The sequence below is a fragment of the Drosophila obscura genome, unplaced genomic scaffold (genome assembly GCF_018151105.1).
Source record: "Drosophila obscura isolate BZ-5 IFL unplaced genomic scaffold, ASM1815110v1 contig_187, whole genome shotgun sequence".
In the NCBI taxonomy this organism is placed as follows: Eukaryota; Metazoa; Arthropoda; class Insecta; order Diptera; family Drosophilidae; genus Drosophila; species Drosophila obscura.
Genome location: NW_024542775.1, coordinates 542,008 through 563,836, shown reverse-complemented (window position 1 = coordinate 563,836; position 21,829 = coordinate 542,008). Strand labels below are relative to the sequence as shown.

Sequence of the window (21,829 nt, the reverse complement as noted above, 5' to 3'; positions counted from 1 at the left end):
GCACAAAATCATCGAAAATTAAAAGTGCCTCAGATATGTAGAAGAGACTACAAAGACTACAAAGACTACAAGCCAACAAGATCATTTCGGCGCACAAAAGGTACGCTGCGTACCTCTTTTGGTGTCTCTTAGGACAACGCGGCAAGGTCGAAAGTTCATTGCTTATTCAACAACGGATAAATGAAAGAACTTAAGTTCCATTTGTTTGTTATCTATACTGCTTATATGTACTATATTTTCATGATTGAGTTTCCAACTAGCATTAACAGTTGATAAAATTACAAAAAAATTCCCCAACTGCTGCGTCTGAAGATGTTTATTTTTTTTGGGAGCAGGAGCACTGCAAAACCTTTCTGTTTCACGCAGGGGACTTATTGAACCATGTGGCGCGCATTGTAACGTATACTTATTGGATAAAGATAAAGGAATCTTGGGGACAAGTACTCACAAGTGAAACTTCTCGTTCCACACAGGGTTAAGTTCCTGCGGCATTGTTCGCGTTCGTTTTTTCACCTTGCTAACCTGCACCGTCACATATGGATCACTGGTACCGCTTTTATCCTTCGCTATCAGGCCTTGAGCACAAATCACTGCATCATATCAGGTCAAATAAGTATATACATATATGGCAATTCGTTCGTTTCCAACACCACATTCCACAAATTTCCCACAATTTCGGGTGTTTGTTAATCCGATTTTGGACCGATTTGATTTGACATTAGAATGTTCCAGGTAATATGTAGAATACATTTTTTTTGTTTTGGTTAGTACATGTGTTGATGGGTTGATTGTAATTTAGATTTTTGTTTTTTTTTTTGTATTTTGGTTGATTGCGAAATTTCGATGATATTGAGGTAGTAATTTGGGTTTTCAATAATTTGTAATAATTTGTTGGGGTTTGAAACGAAGAAAATCGTTTTGAGATTTATGTGCATTATGTGCATTTGAAAATTGATTTCCAATGTTTTTTTTTCAGTGTTCAGTATTGATTTTCAAGGGAGAAAGAAGAAGAGAAAAAAACGGAAGTTTTTAAATACATATACGATTTAATAAAATCAGATCAGATCAGATCAGCAGTAAGAATGCCGTGCTGCTGACCCCACTGTATTTGTATATGTACATATGTGCATGTACCTACATTAGGTTCCATCAGTTAATATAAGTATATACAAATATGTACACAGGGTTACTAGTCAGTGAGATGCAAGTGACAACGGTATAGTATAGTGTTTGTGGAATATACTGATCACAATAAAACATTTACATTTAGTTCTGTACATTAGTACTATACATACATACATACATACATACATACATATATGCAAAGTAAATATAAAGTCCAAAACGATGTACATACTCGTAGTATATGTAGAATAGAAAGTGTTTGTCATCAACTACATATGTACAGCGTGTGTGTGTGTGTGCATATGTACATATGCACATACATACCTACTATACACACAAATATGCCAACAAACGGATAGACCAAGTGAGAGTGAGCTAATTGGTTCTTAATTTGTTTTCCATATTAAGCATGTACATATGTATGTACATATTTGCATAATTACATATGTACACTGTACATACATACTCGTACGATTGGTTTGTTATAGTGCAAGGATCAGGCAGGATAATTAATATTACTTAAAACTTAAAAAACTACGACCGCAGTCCCTGATCCGCCCTTTCACGAACACTGAAAACTCGCATGAAAAGTCAGCGTCCGTTTATCGTTTTGCTTGAAAGTGAAAACTTGTAAATGAAGAATTATTCCGCAAGAGCAAAGACTATACGATCCAATATTGTATGGTCTTTGGGGAAAGCTAAGACAGTGCATATTCGTATGATAAGTAGAGTGGAAGAGCGCCAAAAAGATGTTATCTTTTGCTAATCGGATATACTCGTATTTGCTAGTTAAACTGGGCAAGAACAAAGATAATCTCCACATCAAATAGCTCCCGATTGTAAAATTTACATTTGTACCCAATTCGTAGGCATAGGCAGGATCTCAATGAAAATCTTAATGTAAAGCATTGTTTCTAGTCTCTATGCACATATGTATGTATAAAGCATACATGGTACATAGATATATTATAGCCACACTGCGAAATTGATCGTATGGGAGTCTGCACCTACCTACTTCCTACGATCTTTATGATTCTGGACTTAGGGGTCACTGATATGGTGGGGAGTGGCAAAAATGTGAATGCACTCAGCCAAATAAGACCCAATCGGATCACTATGTCACAGGGCTTTCAACAGAACGGTCGAACCGCTATGCTGCATAAAGCTTTGACCTACGGCGCTAAACGTTCTTCTTAAATGTGTTAGGGGGCATACTTATTTATATATGCTCTTTTGTTGGTCTCTTTTCCTGTACCATTTATACTACAACAAATTTCAAAGGTTTGTGTTACCATCTTCAAGCCATGATTTTTGGAGCCCTGTAGAAAACAGATTAGTGAGCAGGATGTTGGTTTACAATAGGAGATTCAGGGTTAATCAAACTGCAAGATATGTGACATACTCGTATGACATATAAGTACGAACTGAACTACTCCCCGCCAAAGACAACTTTCATGCAATACCTTAATCAGATTTGCGCTTCTCTATCGGAACATTTTCATTTTTAATGTATAAACCAGACCGCCCCCCCATATTTAGTCTAGAAAGCTATTCGTGCAAAAAAGGCATACAAATTAACTTCAAACTATAAAATCATAGCCGTGCTTATAGCAGGCCTTTAACCGCTTGTTAAATCAATTAAATTTTTAAACGGAAGTACTTGGAAGAATAATAAAAACATGCGCGTGCTGGGCCCTCAGATTTGGTGCGGTACTCTCAAGTGTGGGTGGAAGTAGAAATACGAGTATGCTATTTTGCGGTAGATCTACTGTTTGTTCGGGTTCGTCTTTTGTTTGGGATTGCTGTTAGATATTTACTATTTACTATTACCAACTGTGGACATAGATAGCTATGTTCAAGTGTTGTTCGATTAAAAGTAGTCTTAGTATTGAAGCTTCAGACCTGATATATCTGTACCTTCGAGAGGGATTACTTTTGTATTTCTTTATATTGAATTGTAATCTCATAATATTCACATTATCTATCGGCTTATTGAGTTGGTTATGAGCTCATCGCAGTTTAAAACAAGAAATTGTCCATGGGTCTTTTTTTGCAATTCGGCATATTTTTTGCTCTTTGGTCCAAACGAACTTCGAACAAAACTTGATCCAAGGGGAACACACATAAAATGTATTTGAACGACTGAGTCTACAGCTATTAAGACTTGTTAATATTGTTGTCATAGAGAGGACGGCTTTATTAGGATGCAACAAATACGATCCATGCATGAGCCAGAGCTTCATAGCAAATAAATTACTCATGAGCACTGGTACCCCAATGAAGAAGAAGAAACATCTGAAAGGGATACATAGCAACCATCTAGAAAGGAGTAGTATGTGGAGAGCCATCGATCGTTAATCATTAATCGGCGGCAAACGATATATAGGCGATAGATAGTGCAAGAGATTTATTTAAATATTTACATATTGTATATACATTATTGTGTAAGTGAAATGATGAAATGATGAAATGATAAAATGAATGTATGCTATGCATGTGTGTATGCATTTGCATAAGTGTGAGTGAGTGGCTCAACAAATATCAGTATTCGACTTCGTGAAAGCGGCTCGCCCTTCGCAAGGTACTGCTATGGCTATGGGTGATGGGCCATATTTATGATACTTTCACAAGTTCACGTACAAATACATATGTACAGTACATTTAAATAATAATATTTTATTCAAACGGACGTTATAGGATCGTTAAAAAACGCTTAATATAGGGGAAAAAATAAAATCCTTTTTTTTTAATATCTGATACAAAACAATATCGGAGCGGAGCAAAAACTTTTCGAATATTTTAAGAATGCAGTCACATACGAGTATGTATTTCTCGTTGTTAAATGGAGTATGCATTATGAAGTACAAAATAAAAACTTCAATTTGGTCTGCGCTGAAATCTAAATTCAACTTTCATCAGGCTGCTATAGAGGGAACGATGTAAAACAAAAAACGAAATACCTCAGCAAAGTTGATTAAAGACAACTACAACAACTACAATAAATTATTCTTATTCAGTGCCGAAGCATTTTCCTTGTTTGGGTTTGTTATAATTATCAATGGAGTATGAACAAATGGTCCAGTGGGTCAAGTGGCGATCCGAACAAAAAATGCATTTACTACTAAATGAAAACCATAAGTTGTTGTTTAAAAGCGAAGTGGCTTTAAAAGTGTACCTGTAATTGTTAGTTTGCATGACCATTTAGATGTTCCCTCAACAGTTGCGTGCTCAGCCTGTTCTAATGAATCTATGTGTGTATCTGGATCCACACCGAATGTCATCCTTAAATTAAAATCGATTACGTATATGTGATTCGTTAATTTGAAGACTCTATTTAAAAGCGTTAAAAATATCAACACGTTAAGGGAGTTTTTTTCATTGGCAATGGCTGGGCGGGTCAACTCACAAGTAATGAGGCCTTACGATACCTTGGACTGCACCTTCATACGTACGTATGTCTGTACATACATATGTAACGCGCTTCCTTATTCAGACTCTTAACCTTAACCTAACCCAACAAACACCAAAGTCGATCTAATTGAAATCTGTATTCTTCCTTTGCGGTGCTCTCTCTGTTCTGTTCTGTTCTGTTCTGTTCTGTTCCCAATAGTCCTCTAGGACTATGTCGATGTTTTAGTGTGACAAGCACAGGCACAGCAGCTGAGTATCTGTTTTTGAAGAGTAAGCCAAGCCATCCACAGGTTCAGGTGTATTTTACTATACATTACTATATATACATATATGTATATACTATACATTACTGTGAACACAGCAGACTCTTTACAAACTCCTTACTTACTCCTTACATACTCTTTACATACGGATGCACGTACACGACGCGTCGTGTGTCTTACAACAGGCAGAAAAGAAAACAATAGTTTTCAGATGCACAGTCAGAAATACATATATTGAGGATGCACATACATGTGTATACACATGTGTATATACATATGTTTAGCCACATAACATCAATATGTACTACGTATGTAATTATATACACATTGTATAATATACATATGTATATGTATGTATTCACATATATTGACATACATATGTATTAATGACCTGTGCAAATGTGTATATTTATATTGCGCACATGCAGTTACACATTTTGCACAAACATACATAAAAGAAAACACAGTTAAATACAACCACACGTACATTATTAGCTATCATTACAATAATAGTAGCACAGCTGTGTCATTCGAATGCAAGATGCGACTGCAAATAAATTCACATACATTTAAAGTTAATTTGAAACAGAAAAGGAAGACGCTTATCAGTTTATCAGTTTAGTTTGTGTAGAATCTATCTCAAACCTGTGATTGCTATTTTGGCCGACCATTTGCTTGTGCCATCCAGGACGCTCTGTTTCACAGCCTTCATATGACCGGTGTGACTCTTCTCCTCAACGCTGAATACGGCTCTAGTGGATGAATGCCAGGGTATAGTTTACTATCTTTATTCGTTTTTTTTTCTTCTTTCTTTTAAATAGTTTTTTTCTGCTTACAAATACAAAAAGATCTCGTTTCCGCTTGCTTCCATCCATATATACATACACATTCTACATGCATATGTATAAGGAATTGAGATACATAAATGTAGTTCTGCCCCCATTGAAGCTAAAACAAGCTACGAGTAGTAAGAGGAGATAAACTCGGCAATCGGGTGCCCGTGTCCCGTAGTAGGGCCCGTGTCCCGTAGTAGGCCCCGTGTCCCCACCGCACATATCCGCACTAGTCAAAACCATTTCGTATTTATAACCTTACCTAATCAGCTCAAAAATTTCGGGCTTCTCTCGCTCGCGTTGCTTCATGCGCTCTTTCATAGCGGTAATAATGGAATTGGCTTTGTCCTCGGCCCCGTGCTTTGAACTCTTCTCGGCAGCACCTGTGAGAAAATTTAGTGTTAGCTTAGTCCCATCGCAAGACTTTATTCGAAATATGTACTTACGCTGAAGACAATCGGCATTCAGCAGGTCCTTGCATTTTTCATGGCACTTCACGCCGCATTCCGTGCATCGTACTCCCTGGCGCGCTATTCCCCAGAGTAGGCCTTCACACTCGTAGCAATATGTTGGTGACGTGGCCGTCCATAGCAAGAAGTTGTGCGGGGTTGTAGATGATATGGGATAAATAAGAGCCTGCAGTGCCTTTTTGTACACGTGCATTTTCTGTTTCGGAATTAAAAAGCTCCGATTAAAATGGTGACAATTGTTCTCTCGCTCTGCATTTTGTTATGCCAAAACATTTGGCAAGAAAATAACATCGCAGCATGTCCAGTATGTCCACCTACCAGCTCTTCATCATTAAGCGTTGCGCGGGGCACGGCTGATGTGAGTCCGGCATTTCGTTTTGTGGCGGCCATAGTCTGTAGTCGGGCATACAGATAAATTAGGTTAGGAGGACTGTATGAGTAAACAGTGTTCTATTTTTTGATTGGTATTAGCACAAAGCTGAAAGTTGTTCAGAAGTTTTGCGTATTAAGGCATTCAAAACGAAGGTATCTATGCTACTTCAGCCGATATCTACTGCACATACTTGGGTAAGTATAAGTGAATGTGTGTGTATTTAATTATAAGATCCAAGTAGAATGCGAAGCAAATTCAAATTCAAATTCAAATTCAAGCAAAATTCAATGAAAATTCTCATTTAAGTTATTATGTAATTAGGGTGCACAAAACTGTTGTACGATTACGGCATGATGATGGTTACTATTAATTAATTAGTTATCTATGAATCTATGAATGATTATACTCGTGTCTATCAGAATAACTAACTATGTATATCGATTCGAAATTATATTTCAAGACTGGTTTGTTTTATCTTATTAGTTTAGTTTTCTGGATTCTAGATATCTATCTAAATGCAGGCTTATGTGTTTGTTGCATGTGCGTATTTTATGTTTATGTGCGTGTTTTACCAACCGTGTTCGGGTTATATTTATGCAAATTCAATAGAACACCCGTACATGTCTCCTTTACTGTGTGCGTCTGCTGTTGCTGATAACAGTTGATCAGAAGAACCAGAAATCAATTATTTCGAACGTTGCTGTAAGTTTCGCAGATACAGCAGAAGACTTGACTCCAAATATACCTAACACCCAGAATCGCAATTTCCAGCTTCCAGATGCAATTAAGTATAATAAAATGAGCAATGCAGCCTTTTATTGAATTTATTTGGATTGGGACACAACGGATTTCAGCGGATACCTTCAATATTTCAGCTGGGTGAAATGGAAGACCTCACCCTCACCCTCACCTCTTTCCATCTGTAGTGCATTTGTTTTACACATTTGTTTGATCGACAGAAGCTTTCGTCAGTGTGGGGCATCTGGTTTTTTATTAACGAAATCATACATATAACTGAAAGGGGAACAGTTTAAATGTGTTCATTGACTCACAGTAAACCGCCTTAAGAATTTGCAAAGAATTCGTGTTGTAATGATGGAACCGGACTGATGCCGTATGATTTGAGTACTTGTACATCTGTCAATGCTGCAACGTTTTCATTGCAGCGTTGGCAAATTGGCAAATTAAATTGGAAATAAAACTGCATTGCCCTTCCTTATACAGCATATGGACTCTGGAAACATGCAATGGATAGGGCTTTATAATTACACTCTGGTTCGGCAATGCACTACATATTATGTTCGTCAAATCCATTTGTATTGTGAATGAGCAGAATATAAATATTCGAATGTTAGTGTTTGTCCGGCAAGAACAGTTGAATGCGCTATGATTTATCTTGACAGGAACGGAACCAAAAGGCCGCACCGAAAACTCGTGAATGAATGTGATTGAATGGAGTGGATCCTTGTATTGAGCAAAAGTGCTCTTTAAATGCTTCGTAAATTTGAATGTAAGCACTGTTTAGCGAGCGGAAACGCTTGTTGGAGATTTTTGTAATCTTAATAATACAATCCCTCGGGTTACGGGTTGATGGTACATATGTACATACATACATCTGTATGTATTTGTACTCTACAGATTGATCGTTTCTGATAAGATATATGTAGGTATTTATGTACCTGTATACTCCTCAAATATAATCACAAATTAAAACCCCGCGAGTCACGTTGAGTTGCTCAACGAAATTCCCATAGAATCGAGATCATTTTATTTTAAATCTATAAAAACCCCCCTCCACAAAATTATAAAAGTTATAAAAATAAAATGATCTCAGTTTTAAGGTAACAGTTCAGTATCTCAATTTTGGTTCTCTTCTATTTTTCTTTGCTGCCCGGGACACACAGCTGGTGGGAGCTGGGGTGGGGGAGCTGGTGGGTTCGATAGCTAATGACAGCACTTAAACTTGATGCTAAAACCTTCCCTGTAAACTTTCAGCAGTTTCTAAATGTCTATGAAAAGGTACATACTCGTACATACTCGTATGTATGTATGTATGTATGTATGTATGTATGTACATCCATGTGTACATAAGTATGCTTGTGTGTATCTGCTGTTTTTAAGTCTGGCTGGGGCTGGTAGTTTAGTGTTTGGTGGAGTCTTAAGAGAAGCTCGTGATCTACTGTGCACAGTACAACTACATTAAAGAAACAACAACAAAAATACTGCACTTAGTGATTATTTAATTTGTATGTGATAGATGAAAATACTTTTAAATTGAATAACTGCTAGTGGGAACTTGTTAAAATGTAGTTTGGAACAAAAGTCTGTAGTTCTATACCTTGAGCACCTGCAGTCCAATAAATCATCGTCGAAAGAAAACAATATTTATTTTTAAGTAACAGTATGTAAAAAGTGGCATTAACGATAAGTATTTAATGTGAATCAGTAGTTTCATCGGCAGACAGGTATGGGATGGGATGGGGTGGGATGGGATGGGGTCCAAAGAACCCTACAAACAAATCGACATATCTACACACTATCTATGCACACGTACATATGTACATTGTCGTACATTTTCACATATGTATGTATGTACAGTTTACATTGTACATTGTACATACACATGTACGTAATACGTATGTAGCAGCTGTGTGATTATGTCCGCTTGTGGCAGTGCGAAAAGCGTTAAGGTACTCACCAATTCAGAAACAAGGGGAATAGACTTTCGACGGGGCCGTATATCCGGCATACTGTCGATATTGCTATAGAAGGGGTTATCGCCGGGATGTCCATTCGTACGTATCCCAACATCTCCTGTTCCACCACCATTCTGTGAAAGATTTGTTTCCATATTATTATTATTATATACATATATGTATGTACATACATATGTACATTTTTCTTACATAGCATAGATATCAAAAAATAAAAATATACAAAACAAAGTCAAAAAAATGTAACAGTTGGTTAGCATTGAAAGGCGTAGCCTATTTCGCACCCACCGGCCGATCCATCGTTATTGTATCAGTTTAACGTTAATTAATAATTCAACATTTAAGTAGGTTAAGTAAGTTAAGACGAAACCTAAGTAAAATAAAAATACATATGTATGAGGGTATGTACTACAAATATTTCGATTGAGGGTGAATGATCAGTTGCCGTATATTAAATATGGAAAATCGAGAGCATTATTTGTATTTGTAGCGATGTACATAACGATTTGTACATACATACGAACATATATTACGATTGGCATTACCTTCTCCCTGTCTTTGGTCATTTCTTCCTCTTTAATTTTGTCCTGATTGTTTTTCTCCTCGATCTTACGCTCCTTAAGAGTTTTTAGCAGCTGCCACTTACTGCTGCCAAGACCCGCCGTGGCGCCATTGCTGCCCACCGCCTGGGATCCCTCGACACTTGATTCCTGACTTAATAGCTTCATTGGACACGGCTGAGATGAAACTGAATCCCTAGCACTCAGTGGGGACGATGTCTGTTTGTTGCATCGCTCAATGGATGGATCTAGCACGGCTACTGACACTGGGTCGTACTCATTCGGGGGCATTGCATTAAAAATGTCCCCCGATTGTTGGTTTTCAATTGTTAAGCGATCGATTCCAGCCGCACCACCACCACCGCTTCTGTTCGGACTCTCTTCTGCCAGGCTCAAATCCCTTTCCGTATCATCGCTCATCTCCGCTGGCGTATCGGGTCCGGATGTCGCGCTAGAGGCCGATGATCCTTCAAATATTTCTATCGAGACATCTTTGTTCTGCTCGGATACCGATGCTGCGTCACTGATAAAACGTGGGCTCTGCTCGTACTCATTTTCATTCTCTGAAGCACAGGAAGAACTGGAACTGGCAATATTATCAGCTGCAACTATGTGTTTATTCGTTTTTTGGATACGTTTCCGCTTCTTCAGTCGCTTCGACTGCTGTTTTTTGTTGTTGTCTTTGTCTTGAAGCCCACTTACCACTTGCCCTTCCCCTTCCCCTGCCCCTGCCCGAGCAGCCACCTCGGTATCCCCATGAGATTCCATATCAGATGTTGCCTGCTGAAAATCGCCGTTGACATCCTGCCAAGCGCTATGCATGTCACAGACAATTTCGAACCTGTCCCGTGCTGGTTTTGTTAATGCCTTTGTTAATGCTTCCCCTGCGTCGTCGTCCCCTGCAGTACTGCCATACAAGCTTCTGCCGTAGTGGATTTCTGGCTCTAGTCTGACCGCGTACCTGAGCTCATCCAATACCTTGGACATCTGCAGCTTTGCACTTTCATCCGGCGAATAAACATGGGCGTCCTCCGCTTCTTCAGCAAAGGCAAAGTTTTCCCCGGGTGCTTCGCTATGCAGCAGCTGTCCAATCTGCGAGAACAACACTTGATTGTCCGCACTTTGGTCGCTGGTTACGTTGTCAGCATGCGCTGCTCGTTGATGCTCCAGTTCCTCGAGCTGGCGAAGCTCATAGCAAAAGTATTCATCGTCTGTGTCGATGCTATCTTCGGTGCTTTGGCGACGAGAAGACGAGAGCGTGCGACCGGAATGCTGACTACGACAGTCGTCATCGTCCCGTGACCCATATCCCAGATTGCTTGGAATGTCCAAGGATTGCTGTGCAACCCAGACACCCCCACCTCGGCTGTTAGTGGCCATAGTCGCAGTGGTTTTGGTTGGAGTGCCTGCTGTAGAGGCTGCGACTGTTGCTATTGCCAGTTGGGCTTGCGGGACTGGGACATTGGATTCAGTGCCATCAGACACTCCGATAAAGGGAGGAGAAACGTCGTAGTTCTCATCATCAATATAGACTGAGCTTACTTTCTGAAGGCTCGCCTGTGGCTGAGCAGCGTAATAGGCGTCTGCTGAAGTGCCTATTGCCATCTCACTGGCTTCCAAGAGAATCTCTGGCATCTTTATAAATATGTCAGCACTATTACGCACTTTGTCACGTTCCAAAAGCTCAGACGACGTGCATGGGACAGCCTCCGTTGGGGTAAGCTGTAACTTTTTGAGGTCCCCAACGACAGCGAACAGATTGGGACAGGGACTATCCATTTCAGTTGCGAGGCCTCCATCACAGACGACGGAGTGTTGGGATGGCAGTGGCACGTAAAAATCATCATTGATATCGTCATAATCATCTTTGTGGCATTCTGTTTGATTTGTTCTCCCTTTAGCCCCCCCGATGCCCCCAAACATATCTGTTGATTGTTGATTTGTCACTTGGCACTCATATAAAGAACAATCCTCGTTATCCGATGAAGTAAAGCCTGGCAGATCTAGTTCGGTATCGGACATATTTGAGCCGCGGCGCAGGACACTGCTGTTCCGTTTGTAAGTCTTTGCTTTCTGCATTAAATTGTTCATCTTAGATGTAAATGATCGTTTCTTCGGTGCTCCAGTACCAGTACCAGTACCAGTGCCAGTGCCAGTACCAGTACTAGCGTCAGCTGCACCTCCAGCTGAGTCGGAGTCTGACAGACGTCGTACAGAGTGCGGAGCCGTAGCTTTTTGTATGAGACGCATCGGTAGCTTCTGTAAACGTTTGGATAGCTGTCCGTGACTTCCGTTTCCATTGGAGCGCTTATACGAAATAAACGGATACGAGCCTGCCTGGCCACGGGCTTGTCTTTGATTGCCTTGACTTTGCACATCACCGGGTAAGGACTGTGATCGATTGTACTTAGCTGAGCGCTTTAGCTTTAGATTTTCTGGCAACAATGTGCTCAATTTGTTCCATACCTTTGGTGACTTTGTGGTGACCGGTGGGACTGTGACTGTGACTGGGAAAGCGTCGGGGACGGGGACGGGGACTGGGACTGGGACTGACGACATTTCCCCAGACTCGAACCGTTTCGCACCGTTGAGGTGAATCTGGGCCGAAGCTCGCTGACTGACTGTATAATCAACTGCTGGAACATGAACAGGAACTGGAACTGGAGCAGGAACTGCCACTGCCACTGCAGCTGTTGACGATTGGAGCATGGGAAGGGGAAAATTGGAATTGGTTGCTCTATCCAGAATCATATATTGTGATTGGCTTTGCTGCTTATGCCCCAAGTAGTCCAAATTGTTGCTGCTGTTGTAGTCGGTGATGCTGCTCGAGGATGGATAATACACCAGTCTATCCGTCAAATGTGGCTTGCGGCATTGTTCTGGGACTTCCACGCGGTCTGCACCAGATTTTTCGAAGCTATACTTTGATTCGTTTACATTGAGACAACTGCTTATTCCGGAATCCGTTCTTGGATTATTCCTGAGGGATGGCTTGGGCGTAGTACTCGGAGTTTGGTTAGTTAGCAGGTCCGGCATACGGTCTTTATTATGTAATTGTTGCGTTGTAACATCCTTCTGATCCCGTTGATCCCGTGGATCCCGTGGATCCCGTTGATGCTGTTGATTTTTTTGGTCCCACTCTAGCATTTCATCAACGGTGGAAAATTGACCGATTTGCTTAGCAGCGTCATTGACATTGAATATGGATTGGTTTTCATATGCAGAGCAAATCGGGATATTTTTTGAAAGCTCGTGAATGTAGTTAAGGTTCTCTTCGGAAAATTTATAATCACATTGCTTTGGGCTTTGATTGTCAGCATCAGAGCTATTGAAATTGGAATCTGTACCTGAGGTACCCTGTACAGGGTATGCCAGCTGGAAAGTTTCCGTGCTCCTTTCGTTACTTCTGTTAGCAAACAGACTACAGTTCTGGATGCCAACGGTTACCGGGGAGTTCGGCGACCAGCCGCTCATCGAAGATAGCCCTGAATCGGACTTGGCCTGTTTCTGCTGATGGGCTTCGATTTCTCCGCGGAAAGTATTCTCTGCCACCGACGCATCCATACCTAGATTGTCATTCGGCGCTGGCGGTGGGGGACTGGGACTAGATCGACCTTGATCCATCATTAATATATCGGTAAACTCAGCCGTGACCTTATGTTTGTCCGGGTTTTGCAGATGAAGTAGGAACAGCATACTATTGTGACGTTCCAGGCTTTTCTTTAAGGACTGGATGTACTCATCCTGATTGTAAATATTCCTCGAGGAATTGCACAAATTATCATTTGTTCCATGAGCAACACTTAGATCCCAGTTGCTGTTGCTGTTGCTGTTCCTGTTCCTGTTATGCTGAAAAGTCTTATCCATGTGGACATTGGCATGGGCATGGGCCTTGTCCACTCCCGCTCCATGGCTCTGCACTATTTGATCTATTTTTTTCTTGCGGTTTATTTCAATCTCTTGTGTCTCCAGTAGCTTCAGTTGTTCGTCCAGATCAGAATTGTTTCGGAGCAGCTGTGCACTAACATTGCCCACATTTAGTTTTGCTGTGAGATCTCGAATGGAGGACGTTGGACTTTGACTTAACTTTGACATAACCTTTGAAGTTTTGTCCACCATATCCTTGTCCTTGTCCTTGGCCTTGTCTTTGGCCTTGTCCTTGTCCTTGTCCCTGCTTTTGTCATCGTCCAATGAGTTGCCAACTAGTTTCTTGAGTGTGTCAATATTTTTATTGAACTTCTTCATTACAAGAATAAACTTTTTATCGGCATCCGTGATGCGCAGTCGTCGCATCTCCTCAGCCAAGGTGACAGGGTTGAGTAGCAGTAGGGTCAACTTCTTATCGACGTGGTTAAGTCTTTGGAAAAAAGTCTCCTCTGCCCAAATGGTCTGCCGTATTTGACCGATTTGAGCGGCACTCAGTGACTGCAGTTCAGAAATCTTATTGATTTCGCCTATCAGCGTCTCCGTTATGCTGTCTAAAATAGTTGTGTTGTCCTCGTAGAAGCAGCCGAAGCTATTTGTCTTTCGCCGATTGTCACTTGCACCGGGAGTTATACTCGTGTCCGCCTCAGCCCTGCCCTTATCGTTCGCTGCACAGCTGCTGTCGAACTCGGTCGAGACGGTGGTCTGGATGCTCCTAGCCGACTGGGACTGCGCCAGAATGCACTTTAGATTATTTATCATTTCCATTTCATTCTTATGGTGCTTCTTTTTCCGATGCTTCCTTGAGTCTCTGCTAATGTGAGTGGTTGATCGGGCACTGGAATCAGATGCAGATGTCGCTTCCTTTGTTGCGGCTCTACTGATGCCTGTGTCGTCGTCCACCTTGCCCTCATTGATCATCATCAAGGAAGACGTCGAGTGCTCGTGAGCCTCCGAGTGCTGCAACAATGAGTCCACCTTGGAAATCTCCGTGCTCAGGTCGTTGTCACGATATGCCTCATTGAGTGTCTTATAAAAGGATTCGTTCATTTCATTGTTGTTTGCGGCTAGCAGAATCTGTGTTCCTCCAGTATCCTCAATGGGCACGACTTGGTTTCCCCCTTCGCCCGTTTTAGAGGCTGCCAACCGAAAAAACTTAACTTCCTCGATAAGGTCGTCGAGTTCATTGGAGACGTTGCTGGTCTGTCTGATGGGCTCCCCTTCCTGAACTCTCCGGCCGTATGAATGGGTCCTTTGGCTCAGGCCTTGGCCTTGGCCTTGGCTTTGGCTTTGGTTCTGGCTTTGGGGCCGCTCTATACTCACCATTTGTGGTAAGTTGAGAAAGCTGTTGGGAGTGGATAGAACTGCTGATGCTGAGGCCGAGGCAACCTCAGTCAAAACCCGTTGTCCGTTCAGAAATTCCTGTAGCAATTCAGCACGTGCGTTGTTAGCCAGAGCTTGCTGTTGCTCATAAAGTATTAGATCCGAATCAGAATAAAGCTTCTTGCGCGGCTTTTTATGGTGGATGTCAATATCAGACAGCCAAACGTTTGCGGCTCTGTCGCTCTTCGCGAAATTGATTCCCATTTGTTCGATATCCAGATTGTGGTCATCCATAACTCCGCTGTCGTAGTCAAGGAAAAGCTCATCTTGATTGTGTTCTAGTGCACAAGCAGCATTCATAAATATATCCGAGTCTCGGTGTCCCATCAAAGTTGTGGGATCAAGTCCGTCCAAGCTGATCATTTTGTCATAGTCATGCTCATGCTCAGACGGCGGCGCTCTCATTTCCATCTCAATATTGACGGCACTTTCGTCCATTTGCAATGGCAGTGAGAGCAAGTGCTCATCTGTGAGAAATTTGGTTGCACCTTCCATGTCCTCCTGATGCTGATGTTGAAGTTGTTGCTGCTTCGCGGCTCTGATCAGACCCATCAAATTACTAACCACCGACTGATGTTCCACTGATATGTTTTCGAGCTTCTCCAAGCGAATCCAAATTTTGCCATACTCCGTAGAAAGCAAATCCAATGCCCGCCAGGCGAACTTCAGCTCTGTTTCGAGCAAACTAATTCGCGTTGCAATTTTGTCCATATAATCGGAGATAATATAATCGGAGTGTTGCTGCGAATTGTATATCTGACACAGCTGCTGCTCGCTTCTAAGCGACATCATGCTGCCATTAGTGGGGTGCGAGTGAGATTGAGATGCCCCCAGGCTTAGCGGCGACTTGCTGCACTGTCCCAGTAATTGTGGTTGCGGTTGTGGTTGTGGTTGAGGTTGAGGTTGAGCGGAAGTGGATGTGGGAGTGGGTCCGGTGCCCAAGATTAGATGATTTTGACGATACTTTGACATTTGATCTACCTTTTGCAGTAGCTGGCTCTGGTCCTGAGATTGGGACTGCAAGTGGGACTGGGGCTGGGACTGGGACTGGGGCTGGGTCTGGGCCTGAGCTCGTGATTGCGATTGCGATTGTGGTAGGGATTGTGTCAGGTGCGGCATTGCATATTTCGTAGATAGCTGATTCTGTTCCCTCAGCTGCTGTTTTATCTGGAACTGGCTCTTTAGAGCATTTTCCGCTGCAGTGTGCTGTAGCTTTTCGATGGCGATCTCAGATATCGAATGCTGCACTTGATGTTGGTAGTGACTAAATTGGTCCGGGACCCCAGCATAATTTTCAGCCAATGGCGCCAACGGTTGCGGTGCATTCATCGTATTGGTCCGAGATGCAAATTTAATATTCGACGTTGGCGACTTTGATTGTGTTGGATTCAAAGACATAATGCAAACTCCACCTAAATTATTATAGCTTTAAAAGTCTTCGATCTAGGATATATTTTATTATACATACGTTGAGTCCAGAATTCAAAGTCGACTTAGCTGAGAGCTTATATCCATATACAGATCTACGATATTTGGACAGTAATTCATATAGATACATACACACATACATACTTAATAATGTAAATACTCTGCCAGAGCTGTGCGATTGAGTTCACTTGAAATCACCTACATAAGTTTTCACTCTGCCATTCTTAGTAAGGTTAAAGTATGTTGGATCGGATCGAATTTGATTGGATTATATTGGAGTCATACTGTGTGTATTCGAACACAAATATGGGACGGAAGGGGACGGACAGGACGGGACGGGACAGTACGAGTATAGGTAGAATTAAATGCAAGAGTGTACAGAAACTCAAGTATTTCCCTTCTGAATACTCGTATGCGGCAGTTTGCGGCCTTTCTAGTGTAAAACGGTTGACCGTGTTGAAGGACTCACACGACCAATATTGTTGCTTGTCGCCCGCTGGGGATTGGAAGTAGAGTTGGGTAAAGAGTGTTCACTTTACTGAACAAGTTCAGTTGCTCACTTTTAAGTGAGTGAACAACTCGCTCACTTTGCTCAGTTGCTCATTTGTTCACTCAGTTGTTCACTTGCTCACTCAGTTGTTCACTTGTTCAGTTGTTCATTCAGTTGTTCAGTTGTTCCCTGTTCAGTGGTTCACTCAGTTCAATGCTTTGTTTTTCAAACATTTGTTAATTTTCCCCAGTTTATTTTTGTGGTTCATTCGAAATACATACAAATAGATGTACATATGTATGAATAAGTATGTTTAGCAAAACCCCCCACCCAAATATTAAAGAATATCGAATAACAATACATAAAAGTAAGAATCCCTCTATACGCAGCAAAATTGTCTAAGTCTAATGTCATATGGCTAAAAGTAATTTTGTCTTGTGTATCGCAGAGTAATCTTGAACAGGGAACAACTGAACAAGTGAGTCAACAGGGAACAACTGAACAAGTGAGTGAACAACTGAACAAGTGAACAACTGAGTGAGCAACTGAACAAGTGAACAACTGAGTGAACAACTGAACAAGTGAACAACTGAACAAAAATTGAGTGAGCATGTTCAGTTCACTCAGTGAAGTGAACAGCTCATTTTTGTTCACTCACTCATGAGCAACCCAACTCTAATTGGAAGTACAAGTTCTAAAGGCGCCTCCTCTGAATAGGCCATTCGAAGCTCTAATAAAGGGGCACTGCACAGAAGAATTTACACTATCGTACTAATATTGTTGTGGGCGCAAGCAGAAATACTCAACAAAACTTTTTGGTAATTTTCAAAACTAGTTTTATGAATACAATGTCTATGGCCATGGCAGACTATTTTTATGGAGTTTTCAGCGGAGAAAAGAAGTCTTGGTACTCTTTGCCGAGTCTTGTACATGTGTATCTGACTCAATTCATCTTTTGCACAAAATTCTGTATACGCATATCGTTGCCGTTGCCGTTGCCGTTGTGGTTACTTGTATCCTATCCTATTGTTGCATGTCAGTTGGGTGAAGTTGGGTGCCAGCGAATACCTATTTCGAATTATTCCAATAAAATTCGGATTTTAATGCCGTTTGTCCCAGCACACAGCACAGCACAGCACACACTTCAGATGGGGAAAAGCAATTTACTGCGCACAAACTTGTGTGTTCCGATGCGAATTGAAAAGCGTTGAAATGTGTACTACAACTTTGTAAATTGTTCTGTGTTGGGCATTTCAGTTCACCTTATCGATGGGATGGAGTTACTGCTACTAACTGAGCTTGTGTGCGAGCACACGCACACGCACGTACACTCCCCTGCAAGTGTGTGCGAGACACCCTTAGAACTTGTGTTTTAGTGCACATGCGAGAGCCAAAATGTCAAAATACTTGTGTATACTGGCGCAGGCACACATGCTCAGAGAGCGAGTCTGACAGCAGCAGCAACAGCAGCAGCAACAGCAGCAGCAGCAGCAACAGCAACAGCGAGAGAATGAGAATCAGACACAGAATCAGAATGAGAATGAGAATGAGAAAAAGGTAGAAGTGTCTACTGCGCATGACATGCTCAACACCAGTTTGGCCTAGTCTAGTCGGGAAGTTGTTGCGTTTCCCTTCCTAAATGAACATACATACCACATAAATCCGTATCGTATCCACAATGATAAGCTAGAAAGTACTAGCGGGGAGTCTAGTTACCTCTGATTAAAGTTAAAGTGTGCTTATTAGCCTGGCCTAACCTGCTTTTCAATCGACTGTACCTCTACTGTGATGAAAACCTCAGGCTTGGCGAAAGCTGAACAATAGATGGCGCCAGGAACAAACCCATGATTACACTACTCGACAAAATCGAACTTTTTTTTTCCTCAAGGATCCAAACCGACTTTTTCTGATAGATATGGGGCTTTAAAATTGTTTAAAGAATTATGGTTTTTTTTCTATGGCAGAACTTTTTTGTTTTAAGAATTTTTGAAGTCTGGTATTTTTTTGAAGCTTTTTTCAGAGGTAGCGCTTGTTTTTTTCACATAAGTCTAGTATCTTACGTCTGGCTGTAAAGAATTTTGCTATTTTGAAAAGATATTTAAAACAGCTAGAAGTTAAGCCCAAACACTTTGTGATTTCAGCTTACCGTCTGGGAAATATAAAGCATTGAAATGTAAAAATGATGATTTTTGTGCGGTATTTTTTACGAAATTTTGACATTAAAAACTCAGGAAAAGTCGAAAAAAAATTATATCCTGTGTCCTCTATTTTTTTTTTGTATAGGTGCATTAATTTACATCGTTTAAGGTATCGCTCAACTGCCAATTGGGAACAAAGCAAAGGAAAAAGGGTTGTACATTTGGTACCTGATCGCGATCGCAATTCCCGATTGGCAATTGGGCCCGCAGCCTTCCAAAAGGTATATTTTGTTCATTTTTTTCATTTTTTAGGTTTGGTTAACGAATTTTAGCTCCAAAGTCTCTCCATAGATTTGAACGATACCTTAAACGATGTTAAATTAATGCACCTATACACAAAAAGATAGAGGACACCGGATATAATTTTTTTTCGACTTTTCCTGAGTTTTTAATGTCAAAATTTCGTAAAAAATACCGCACAAAAATCATCATTTTTGCATTTCAATGCTTTATATTTCCCAGACGGTAAGCTGAAATCACAAAGTGTTTGGGCTTAACTTCTAGCTGTTTTAAATATCTTTTCAAAATAGCAAAATTCTTTACAACCAGACGTAAGATACTAGACTTATGTGAAAAAAACAAGCGCTACCTCTGAAAAAAGCTTAAAAAAAAATACCAGACTTCAAAAATTCTTTAAAAGATTCTTCTTCTTCTTTCTAAGCCCCAAATCTTTAAGAAAAAGTTCGTTTTGTTCCTTGAGGAAAAATCGTGTTGACTAGTGTTATCTAAACCGCAGCACAGCAGAGGTCATCATAACATTACCATCATTAAAAGGGTTTGCAACGCTTATGTTGGTTAGCCTATCTATCTCTATCTCTATATATTTCTATTTATTATATCAAATAGTTTGAGGTCGTCGTCCGATATTTTATTTTCGGCACATAAACTTGGCATGCCACGCACAGAAGGGATCGTCTCTTAGTCATCTCGAAATTTTGCAGACTGTGAATAAAACAAACAGGCTGCAAAATTTCCCTGATCACATATGTACATATATGATTGCTCTAGATACATCAAAATAACCAAGGCTCAAAAGAATAAAAATTCGAAATAAAAATCTACTCGAACTGTTTTGCAACTTCCCATGGGAGGGGTATTGGCGCAACTACCAAAATGATTGTGGCGAAGCATATACGTATTGTCTGGTGAATGCCTAGTCAAATGTGCTTTAGACTTTGAAGCTATATATAATCGTTCGGAACCGAAAATCACCATCGAAGAGGTAACTGATTGTGATTTTTCTGATTAAGCTTTTGGCATGAATAAAATGTACTTTATTACTTCCATCCTTAAGCTACAAAATGTTGTCCTACTCGTTAAAGATAGTCAACCAGAAGAGCAGCCATTTCGAAAGCCTATTTCCAAATTTGTAAGGTGTAAGGTAAAAGTCTTTCCTAACTCTTAAATAAATACGCGACCAGAGAAATCTATTTGAACGTAAAATCTCAATACAGATTTGAAATTTTGAATGCAAATACAGTAAATATTAAATATTATGCTCAGCATCGTTCTAGTTTATGGCGTGTTTCTCGATGGACAATCCAAATACAAATTGGTTTGAGCGCATCCATTAAATATCCCTGTATATGTACAGGTTAAAGTACTCGTATATTCACGGGAGAGACTTACGTGTGACGCTTTACTTTGATATTGGAGGAGTATGCTTAACTTGCGGGTACGTTCCGCCACGGATGGACTCATGTTGGTGTGGTTTGAGCAACATACTCGTATCATGTTGACTGAAGTTCGTACAGCGCGTTCGAAGTGTAGCGCAGAACTGTGAAGGCCGTCATTACTAAATTTGTCCACCTCAACTGCGCTATCAGTGTTATTTGTAATGGCCTCATGTGGGCGTCTGCTCTTGGCGTTTGGCATGACACACAAACGGTGCAACCTCAGCCCTCAACCAACGACGTGTGGCTCCATTATCAATACAGGTTACGCTACGCTACGCTACGCTACGCTACGCTACCCTACCCTCCCCTACCCTACACCACACTACGAATAAATTACGAAGAGTGCGGGCGCTTTTGCTCACATGCTACCACTGCGACAGTGAAAAGCCTGTGGTGGACCCTTTGCACCGTTGAACACAAAACAAGATACATATTTCCAGCTCCAACGTCATATCCCTGTCTACCGACTACTTATACAAGTATAATATATTCCTGTATCTATCAAATCATACATTAACTTAAAATGTGAATTATTAAGCTGATCTGCATATGATATCTTTGATATAGACGTTTTTTTCAAAATTACTTTAATTAATTTTTTGTTTATATATTTGCCACCCCAAATATACCAAATGTACCCACACCTTTGCATACATTTGTACCCAGTGTGAGTCTTAAGATAGCAGATCATTATTAACAAAAGGAGCGGAAGCGTCGTGAGCCGCGGCATGGGAAGGGCCGCGGAACTTAGTCAGTTCTCTACGCGATCTCCCTCAATTTTGCTCGCACTTGTCATGAGAGAGGACGGACGTACCAGACGTACAGACGGACAGAAATACATATATGTATATGTGTGTACATATATATTCACACCTTGAGTATCGGGCATAAAAGTCATATACAATTACCATAAACCCACATCTGCAATGGAGAACGTATGGAACTGCTGACTGGCAAGGCAGCCAACCGGTGGGGCAACTA

General features: G+C 40.9%; 1 protein-coding gene across 8 annotated transcripts in view; it reads right to left on the bottom strand.

The window, feature by feature from the left end:
• The window catches only part of LOC111070847 (protein unc-13 homolog B), a 31,363-nt gene that overhangs the window by 7,512 nt on the left and 2,022 nt on the right, over positions 1-21,829 (bottom strand). Inside the window, exons 1-10 of one of the 8 annotated variants that reach the window (XM_041593411.1) lie at positions 18,043-18,200; positions 16,525-16,579; positions 9,735-16,468; positions 9,174-9,305; positions 8,814-8,822; positions 6,421-6,495; positions 6,079-6,298; positions 5,895-6,015; positions 5,445-5,551; positions 5,162-5,346 (exon numbers count right to left, since the gene is read on the bottom strand). In XM_041593411.1, coding sequence (XP_041449345.1) covers positions 5,291-5,346; positions 5,445-5,551; positions 5,895-6,015; positions 6,079-6,298; positions 6,421-6,495; positions 8,814-8,822; positions 9,174-9,305; positions 9,735-16,454 — 7,440 coding nt within the window. In that variant the 5' untranslated portion in view covers positions 16,455-16,468; positions 16,525-16,579; positions 18,043-18,200 and the 3' untranslated portion in view covers positions 5,162-5,290. Of the gene's footprint in view, positions 1-448; positions 591-4,300; positions 4,408-5,161; positions 5,347-5,444; positions 5,552-5,894; positions 6,016-6,078; positions 6,299-6,420; positions 6,496-8,813; positions 8,823-9,173; positions 9,306-9,734; positions 16,469-16,524; positions 16,951-18,042; positions 18,201-21,829 lie in introns of those variants that run through there. The other 7 variants (XM_022361818.2, XM_022361819.2, XM_041593412.1 and 4 more) reach the window with 7 other exon arrangements.